Raw genomic sequence first — 10688 nt, 5'->3', positions numbered from 1 at the left:
CTTTGTTAAAGTTGATATATGACCGGTGATCCGCGGAAACAAAATCGGCGGGTCTCTCGATCGAGATGATAATGGGCAAGTGGTCTGATGCAAGCGATAGCATAGGTCGCCAGGTTATGCTATTTATCAGACCAGCGCTAGCTATTGTTATGTCAGGCGAGCTGCTACAATTGCCCACTACCCTAGTGGGGGCGTCGTCGTTTACAGTGCTGAACGTCGAATCGTCTATCTGCTCTGCCAATAGCTGTCCCCTACGATCATTTGGCAGGCTTGAATGCCAAAGATCGTGATGCGCGTTAAAGTCACCTACTACCAATCGGTTTTCTCCCCTGATGAGCGCACCAATATCGGGGAGATATCCTGCCGGGCAGCAGGTGACAGGGGGTATGTAAATATTATAAATTTCGAGCTCGGCATCGCCTGACCGGACAGCTATACCTTGACGTTCTAAGGTGCTGTCCCTGCGGTCGATGCCTTCATCAATAAGACGATACTGCACTGAATGGTGTACTATGAACGCTAGGCCACCACCGTTGTCTCGCTCGCGATCCTTTCGGTGCACGTTATAGCCGTCCCTGGTAATCAGGGGGGAGCTAGCGTGCAGTTTTGTCTCTTGGACCGCAGCTATCTTAATTCCGAACCGATTCATGAAGTCGACTATTTCGTCAATCTTGCTCGTTAGTCCGTTGCAGTTCAATTGCAAAAGCTTGAAGCTTCGCGGGAGGGTCGTCGTAATTCGGGGGGTGAGGGATGCGTGATGTTGTCTGCGTTGGACCTGCTGTGCGTTCCGCAAAATGGGGAGTGGCCTGATGTTGTCGGGTGGCCGCGCCACGGGGGGCGGTTGCGGGTGCAGAGCTCTGCAGCAGGGGGCAACGTAGTCGCGTGTCCACTCACGGGTGGTGTGCAGGCCGGAGCACCTCCGAAAGTGACACCAGCCACTGCAAGAACTGCATTGGACACTTGTCAGGTTCCGAAGTACTACGGTCTGGCACACGGAGCAGACTGTGCGGGGGACCAAGAGCTGCTGGTTTGTCCCCGCACTGGGGTAGGAGCAGGAGGGTTGTGGGTTGGAAAGGGAGTCGTGTTGCTCTTGGGGGCTCCTGGCCGTTGAGGTGTTGTTAGTGGCGGCAGTGTGATGTGCCGGCACTGAGGGCAGTGTCGCCGTAGAGGCGGTGACCGCCTGTGGGCGGGAGCAACACGTGGCCACATACCTTGTGGACCACTCCCTGTGAGTCTTAAGGCCTGAACAGGTCTTAAGATGGCACCACCCGTTGCACTGGTTACACCTAACCGAGGTGGAGTTCGGGTGGAGCCGTTTGTGGCAAATGCAGCAGTAAAATACTTCAGGTCCGGGGTTGGGTTCGACGCCAACCCGGAAGAGAAGTATTTGGAGCAAACTGGCTGCAATGAGTTGCTCCTGTGACGAAAGGTTTAGGGTAAAATACGGTGCACTAGACAGGGCTAGTGTACTGGGGCGGCAGCCCTTGGTCGGGAATAAAAACCCGAGTCATTCCGGTAATGTAGAACCGGCTGCCATGGGAATGAAAAAAAAAAAAAAAAAATATTGCGTCGTTCGCCCTCCCTATCGGAAAAAAGTTGAAGCGCACCTATTGAATAACCCATTATGTACACATGCACACACACAGGTACATGTCTTAATTAACGATTATGCATGAACTATAGTTAAGTTTAATAAGTATTCACGAAAATTATGAGATAAATATATGTATAACCCATCAAAAATGACAACAGAATTAAATGTGATTGTGTGGGTATTATTGGAGAAAATTGAGTGAATGTGTTGGTAAAATTGGAAAAACTGGTGAACGTTGGTTTGCAGGGTATATTTGTAAACATTACATGCATACATACATATATGCCCGAGTATGGCTACAAAGGTAGCAACATAAAAATTAGAATAGTTACAACTTACTACAACAAACTCATGAAGGCAAGTACAAATCGAGTCGAATTTTGAGTTTCGTTTACTTATGTGTCATCAAAATTGTCGCCCTCATCGTCCGTGGGTTCATTTAGTATCCGTTGCAGAACAGCTTCCTGCTCGCCCTTTTGCACGTTGTTCAACAAAAAATTTTTTAATGTTTCCACATGTTCCTCCCTCTCTTCAATGGAAGCTTCCAACTCGATATTCTCATGTTTAAGCCGCTTCACATTACGTTTACGCTCGGTTGCAGTTTCTTTAGATTTTTGTCTTGTTTTCTTCACAGCCTAAAATATTATTTTATATGGTGCATTAATTATAGTTCAGAAATTAATCATATTTGAAATTCACATTATTGTTTCTCTGTCTCTTTTGTCTGTATGCATCATCATCGTATTTGGACGCGTCTGATGTGTTACCACTCCCACCGCCATTGATATCTGCACCAGTCTTCTTTCTTGCTGGCATTCTCTCTTTGGTTATACTTTTTCAATTTAAACTGGATTCAACAACAAATTAACATTGCAATGATTAAATTTTATTGATAACAATCTAAAATAAGCGGCAAAACAAAATATTTGCGAAATGCAAAGTAAACGTCAGTGAAAAGCAAATTCAAAAAACCAGAAAACGTCATACATATGGTACTGAAAAGAAAGAAAATTTGAATGGACAGGGTTGCATGTGTATCGGAATATAAAACGGTTTCTCATGAAATGTTATGCTACACGTATTAAACCGGGACTAAAGCGTATTACACAAAGTAAAATAAGTATATGAGACTTAAGCTAAAATTATTCGAGCTGTACCGTGACCAAACATAGCAATCAGCTGCACTGATCAAACAAATGTACCTCACTGTAAACGATTATAGGTGCCGCACCATAACGTCATAACCATAACCGTACGTATCTAATGAATTTTGGTTTTTCGGCGTAACCGTAAGCAGCTGTGAAATACTTTACATTTGTTTTGATATTTGCGATTGCAATTTTTATATTACACTAGCGAAAACCCGCCCGTTCCGCTGGTCGTCTTTAAAAAAATCTAGATTAATTAATTAAATTAAGCCGAAAAATACTGTGTGTATTTTATAAAAATTCTCGCTCATGAATGGTAATGAAAGAAGTTTTAAATAATAGTAGCAATTAAAAAACGAGGGTTTAGCGCTAAAAAAAAAACACTTTTTTTTTGAATTTTTTACAGAAATATGGCTTAAGATACTTTAATAAAATCAGTTGCATGTTATTGTACATCTTTTCAATAAGTTTTTAAAAAATATTAATAATAAAATATTGACAAATAAGCCCATGACAGAGTTTTTTTGGAGATATGTTTTTCGAGAAGTGCTCTGCGGTGCCAATCGGCATTCGTCGTAGAATCATCTGAAACTAAAAAAGTCGAATTTTTCAGTTAAAGTATGACGTAATGCTCCCCCCTACATTAATAAAATTTTTTTTTTCATTTTTGTAGTTTTGGTGGCAAAAAAACGTAAAACGAGCATTTTTGGCGAAAAATTTCGCCATATTTGTAAGTGAAAAACAACCTTAAAAAAAAAAAAATGAAAAAAAAAACAGTGTAGGGGGGAGGTATTTTTGATTTAGAAAACGTGTGCCAAATTTGAAAAGAATCGGTTGAATAGTTTCGGAGTTGTGATTGGCACCGACTTTTAAGAAGTCGTTTCGGGAAAAACGCGTTTGAAAAAATGACTCTGAGAAATTATCGATGCTCCGCATTCGAGGTAGAGTGCCTACAAAGGCTATAACTTTGAGAGTTCTGCTCCGATCCACTTAAAATTTTGACACAACATTCTTGAAATGATTTACTATAAGATGAGTGAAGAAAAAAAATTTCGATTTTGTGACCCTACCCCCCCCTTACCTGTTAATCGAGTGCCATTACTTAGTCGTGGTTGATTTATGTTTCTCAATATAATAATCGGTGCTCCTATTTTCAAGTTTAGCATGTGTGGCGGTAACCCAGGTAAATCAAAGGAATTCAAAAATTCAGTGGGATAATTTACAATATCGTCTTGATTTGTAACAGTATCAACGGATCGATATGTTTGTTCTGGACTTGGTATGTTAGCCAAAATAGCCACATTCATTTCATTCACATCTTTATTTTTGCCAGCCATGATGGCTCGTTCACTAAGCCAATCATGATTTTTGTAATTTTAAGGCAAATTTGGGAAAATACTTTGAATTAACTGTTCTTTCATTTGACTTATTTGACAAAAGTTTGGTTGTAAAGTTATTAAGCCAGTTAAATTATCGACAGGAACTTTGCCATTTCCAATATCAAATAATTGCTGTGAAAATTCAGCAGCTGATGGATCATTTTGCATTAGAACACGTACATTTGTAGTTAGTTTGAGTGTTTGAACATGTCTCCACAAATATGATGATTTCAAACATGCAACCAATTCATCTGCTACAGTTACTCGAGGAATAACAGGCAGTGTTTGTCTAAAATCACCTGCCAGCAGCACGACCAAACATTTCATTTTTACTACGTAAGTCTCCTATCAAGCGCTTCCAGTGACTTTTTATGTGCCATCGTGCACTCATCCCATACAATTACGTGTGCGAAAAAGCGGAGAAGGAGAAGAGAACTGTTCTATTCCCCCCAGCTTCAACCCAGCTATGTGTTCAGGTGCAAATGACTTTTTGCGTGAAGTCTGATATAAAATAAGTTCTATTTACTCTTCTTAAATTTATATAAACCTTTCCAGGCGAACTAAAAAAACTGACATATATTTGCTTCAACCGTATATTTGTGAGTACACAGGTAATACGTAAATATATGAATGATGTAGGTAATATCTCATATTAGCATAACCTTTCTGCAAAAAATTAAGGAAACGATCACCAATCACGCCGGCAATGATACAATGAATTTTCCACTATAACTGACTTCAGATTAACGTTTATATAATAAGCGTATATGTAACATTTTCAAATTTTTCTAGAATTTTTTTTTTTAATTTTTAATAATAAGTGGTCTTCCTCTTCCTCTTTATCTTTCTCTTCCTCTTCCTCTTCATCTTCATCTTCATCTTCATCTTCCTCTTCCTCTTCCTGTAGCTATTCCTTTTCCTCTTCCATCTCCTTTCTTTATCCCGGAAACGGGCAGTAAAAATTACTTCACTTAAAAGCTTTCATCAACAGCTTCTATCTGATACCCACATTGTACAAATACATCCAAGGGTACCTTGGTCCACCTTTTCGGCTATATCTCGAGACCCTGGTAACTCAGATTACAGATACTCTGTATTAAAGCACTCATCAGTAGCTTTGATTTGATACCCACAATGTAAAAACACATCCTAGGGTTACCCGGGTCCTCGTTTTGACCTTCGGCAGCGCCACATGGTGGTGAGTGGAATCAATAAACATATTATACTAACCTTCACCGTGGAAAAATATATATATATACCAAATTTCATAATAATCGGTCCAGACACACACACGACCAAAATGTATTCAATTCTAATGAATGCTATATGCGGTACAAAAAATACGTGCGGCAAATAGCAAAAACACACACACTTAACTGACGCACCACACACACACGCTTTATCGGATTTCAACCAAACTTCACAGAAACCTTTGCCAAAGCAACACCAACAATGTGTGAAACTTTCATTGTTTTCCTTACACGCGTTGCTGAGATTACCGGAGACAAATGCACACTTTTTTTCGGCTTAATTTTTATATATATCTATATATATAAAAATGAAATGATGTTCGTTTGTACGCATTTTTTTGGGGCGATACGAGGCCAATTTTATTCGTTCTTTTTTCATATTATAGGGATCCACTAGGGGAAGGGTTTTAGCAAAAAAAAAATTCTTTTAAATATTTTCTTCATATAAAAATAAGAAAAAATCAAAATATTGTACAAAACAAAACTTGCTCGATTCTTAGATTAAAGTAAGTTTCGAATCGACATTCATTTTATGTGCACAACTTTTTTTGAATTTTTCGTTATTGTATACAGAAATTTCAAATGATTCGAATGAAATTTTTTTTTTTTTTTTTATTTCTTCCATAAAATATTACACCTGCCGTTAGACAATAAGTAATTTGATTTACAAAAAGATGGAATGAGAGTGATATTGAAGGGCCAATGCCCCCAAGCTCATTTAGAAGAAATATATACATATTATTTAAAAACAAGTGGTTAACAAACAATGACATATACGATTAGTTGACAATTGATTACAAGGATTTTGCAAGATCTGTTGGTGTTTGATGGTTAAGCCGACTTTGGGTAGATTTTTCTTTATTTGGTAGTTTTCTCATCATAGGATTTGTATGCGTTAATAGTCTATTTATGTGTCTTCTGCTAGCGCTTTGTATTGTTTCATCAATAGTATCGATGTCAAGGTCGCGATGAATATCTGCGTTAGGTATGTACCAAGGTGCATTAGTTAAGGTCCTAAACAGTTTAACTGGTTTTAAAATCGAAAACCAGATAATTTTTTTGCACGAAAATCAATCGACAGACGGCTCAAGTTGTTACCGTTAAATTACGCTAGCTTACACCAAAAATGGTCCTCGACCAAAAAGCGTTTTTTAAACTAATTTGAGGTCGCTGAAACCAAAAATTACTTTTATTTTTGTTTTTCAAAGAACGGTTTCCGAGATATTCCCAAAAAACATTTTTTTTTGTGCAATAGCGCAGTTATTACCTGCAATCTCGAAAACAGTGCGCGCCATTTCTTTGAAGTGCAAAAAATTCGAAAGGCACACATATAACCTACATGGCAATGTATAATTCGTGCCAATGGAAGTCGGAGTTTTCACAAAACAGCTGTTGGAAGTTAAAAAAAGGCATTTTTGAGGTTTTTTACGAAATTATCAAAGTTTATTAACCTTTTTCTGGAACAAAAACATTTTTTATACCGACATAAGATAGATTTTCTGAAAGACAATTTAGTCACCCACATTATAAGTCTAAGTTTGTCTGAATCGACGAAAAATTGTGGAAGTTATGACTCATAAAGTCAACACGTGTGAATTTGCAGCTTTTGACTTGGCTATATTTGAGGTCGAAAATACGCTTTTACTCTCAAACTTCTTCTTTTATGTTGCATGAAAGCTGCACGAAGTTGCATCCAGCAGTAGTCGCTCATCATTCCTTGATCCCAAAAGCCCTCATAACGATTTTCAATCGTAGCAATATCTTGATGAAATCGCTCGCCTTATTTATCACCACTAAATTCGGAGGAAAAAAATCCAAATGACTGTGAAGTAGCTGCATTTTTAACGACATGCGAGCACCTGTTAACAAAAACAAAGTTAATTGTAAATTTTCCCATAATTTTCCAATCAATGAATGTACATATATGATAAATATATTTTGGAGTATGTACGTTTTACAATACTAACCAACAGTGTTAAAGTATTTAATTATTTTATGAATCAATTGACGGTCGTTGTTGCTCCTGTTGTTTCCCAAGAATCCATGAACAACTTTTTGGAAAGCTTTCCAAGCTTTAGCTTCGGAACTGTCAAGGCATTGTTGAAATTCTATGTTCGTAAACAATTTCTTTATCTATGCACCGACGAAAATACCCGCTTTGATTTTCTCTGTTGACAATCTTGGGAACTTGGTTTTCAAGTATTTAAGGGCTGTGTTTTTCGCTTTTTTTGCCAAAGCTTTCACAAAATTCTTCATTAACCCAAGTTTTATATGCAAAGGGGGGAAAATAACTTTTTTTCTCAACAAGTGCTTTTTTGATAAAGTTGTTTTTTCCCACGACATGAAATGTTTGTCATCCGCTCTACTATCCCAAAGACACAAAAGACAACTGTATTTGGTTTAGCCACGCTGTAGATCAGTCAGTAGAACGACAACTTTCAAGTTACAGCATATTTTCCAGTTATACGAACTGTAGTCAATTAATTAAAGTAGCTCTTTTATTGCCTCATAAGTTTCTTTGACATTCGTAGAATGAGCAACGGGGATCGATGGTTTCTTGTTGCCTTTGTGCAGTAAGACAGCTTTAACACTATACTTGCTATCATCAATGAATAGACGCCACTCGTTTGGATCATGAGAGCCGCAAACAACTTATTAACATTATTGCAGTAGCAAAAATTTTCTGTTTTTGAGAAATACTGTTCGAAATTTCTTCTTCTTCTTAGCATCACAGCCCTTGGTGAACCATTGCTTCATGCACAACCTTTCGCCACCCGTCTCTATCTAAGGCTACTTCCTTTCACTGCCGCACGTACATCTTTGCAAGGTCATCTTCAACGTCTTCAAGTCGTGCCTTTCTGGAGCGTCCTCTTCTTCGTCCTCCAAGAGGGCGCAATTCAACTGCCTTTCGAATTGTTCTCTCCTTGAGCATTCTCAACACACGTCCAAGCCATCTTATCCTCTGAGATTTTATAAAACTTATCACAGTTTCGTTTTTTGCTAAAAGTTCCAGCTCATGATTATATCTTATTCGATAAGTACAGTCCTGTAGTCTTATTGGTTCATAAATTGTCGATCTTTCGATGACCATTAGCTGATTAATGTCAGTAGTTTTTAGCGACCATAGTTCGTAATCATAGGCAAGCACAGGGCGGATCAAGGTTTTGTATATCCTTAACTTTTGGGTGCGACATAATAATTTTGACTTAAGCAGTTTCAAATTAGAGTAATAGAACTTATTTGCTGTTAAAACTCGGTCACTAATTGTCAATGTCATATTCTTATTGGCTGATATTTTGACACTCAAATAGGTAAATTCTTGCATACTCTCGAATGTAAGTACATATAGTCTCCGCTCAGCAGATCATCCCCTACAAGACAGCTGACTATCATATAAGCACTCATATTATCATCATCACTATCCTCATCCAACTACACATTTTTGTCTTAGCCGTGGGAAAGTTCTGATAGTTTCCTCTTGTCGGTGTGATATTCTATCTCTCTTTTACCAATAGCAATTTCTTATAACTGAAAAATATATCTGCCCTGCTCTAAAGGCATACTAAACTCCTCATTTTTGTCATCACAAACTCATCAGCACAAATGGCCTAAACTCCTCATTGTGGTCATAACAAACTCATCAGCACAAATGGCCTAAACTCCTCATTCGAAATTACACGACGAAAACGAAATTACATTTATATTATTATATTCATTTATTGTTTACAAACTAAGTATTTTAAAATTTTATATTAATATATATATTTACATATTTAAATTTATTCTAATAATATATATTTTTTTCATTTCTTGTTTACAAACTAAGAATTTTCATTTACATATTTACAGATTTAAAGATTTTACATATTTACAGATTTAAAGATTTTACATATTTACAGATATAAAGACTTTACATATTTACAGATTTAAAGATTTAAAGTTTTTCTATTAATATATTTTTTTTGGTTACATCTATTGTGTATAATAATTTTCAAATTTATAAGGAAAACCTACAACAGAACCTAAAATTGGCCATAATGCCCGATTCGAACTTTTAAATACTTTCAGACCATCAATTCCAACGTCTATATAAACCTTATCTACATTTTTCAAATATTCAAAATTTTTTGATTTAAAAAAAAACTGAAAAAACTAAAAGAGTTTTAGCGGATAAAGGTATTCCTTCAACCCCAACCTTCTTCAATGTTTGCAGTAAGTCAATCATCGCACTTTTGTTGTTGCAACTTAAATTTTGATTGTAGACAAATTTATTTCGTGTATGATCTGAAAAAAAGAAAATTTTTGTTAGTTAGTATTTAACAACTTAAGTTTATGTTAGTAATTTACAATACCTTATTTAAAGTTCACGTTATATTTTCATTGATGACAAATTGCCACTTTTATTTAATGTATAATCTTCTGAAAAAAAGAAGATTTTTATTATTTCTATATTATTATTTCATTATTATTATTATTTTTATATTATTATATTTATAATTTTTACTTTTTATGAAAATATTATTTTATCGCAATTTTCACTATTTTGAACAAAATATCACAATTTCTTCAGAGCAGCCACAGAACTGCAACTTCGCACGTTGTTGTTGTTTTTGTTGTAGCAGCATAAGCATTCTCCATACATATACGGAGAATACGGCTGAAGTGCAGTCCATGTCCGGATATAAATCCGGTAACGTAGAACGTTAAAAATGCTTATGAAACCACGATAAAATTACATTTAGTTAGAATTTGAATATGCATACCTGATTTACACTCGATTTATTTACAATCCACTTTTCACTGCGGCATTATTTTAAATAATACTCGTATCACAATGAGCACAACCGCCTTCCACGAGGAAAATGTTTACAATTATGGATAACTAGATGCGCTTTTTGTTTGAAAGCGCACCTAGAAATTCCTTTCAATACTTCTTAGTATTGCTAATTCCTGGGAACAATTAATAGTCGGAATGGCGTGCTGCCAGAAATAGAGCACAGAAAATAATTGACGAAAACAGTTCGTTTTTACGTTAAAGGAAAAATTTCGCGATTTAAATGTAATACATATAATTAATTGTTTTAAAATATTATATAATATGTTTTTGGGTTATAATATAATTTTTATGAGACCACTGTCAAATTCAATCACACTTTCCTGAATACATTTTGAATACATGTAATTCTATTGAAAACTGAGTGTTGGTTTTTGTATGTAAATATGTATGTTTTTGTAATTTTTTGCATATTTATGTATTTTATACTCTGTGTGCTTATTTTTTTTATACTTATATGTATCTACATCAATCAAAATAAGG

At 36.2% G+C, this 10688-nt stretch overlaps 1 protein-coding gene across 1 annotated transcript; it reads right to left on the bottom strand.

Annotated features, from left to right (window-relative positions):
- Nucleotides 1-1825: 1825 nt before the first annotated feature.
- LOC129240976 (CCAAT/enhancer-binding protein gamma-like) lies at nt 1826-2563 on the bottom strand. The gene is made up of 2 exons (XM_054877075.1): nt 2294-2563; nt 1826-2229 (listed from the first exon to the last, which is right to left on the bottom strand). Exons 1-2 carry the CDS (start codon nt 2408-2410, stop codon nt 1990-1992), a joined length of 357 nt encoding a protein of 118 aa, XP_054733050.1. The 5' UTR covers nt 2411-2563; the 3' UTR covers nt 1826-1989.
- Nucleotides 2564-10688: the final 8125 nt, after the last annotated feature.

This window comes from Anastrepha obliqua, chromosome 3 (assembly GCF_027943255.1).
Source record: "Anastrepha obliqua isolate idAnaObli1 chromosome 3, idAnaObli1_1.0, whole genome shotgun sequence".
Taxonomy (NCBI): Eukaryota; Metazoa; Arthropoda; class Insecta; order Diptera; family Tephritidae; genus Anastrepha; species Anastrepha obliqua.
This window is presented reverse-complemented; position numbering and strand designations above follow the sequence as displayed.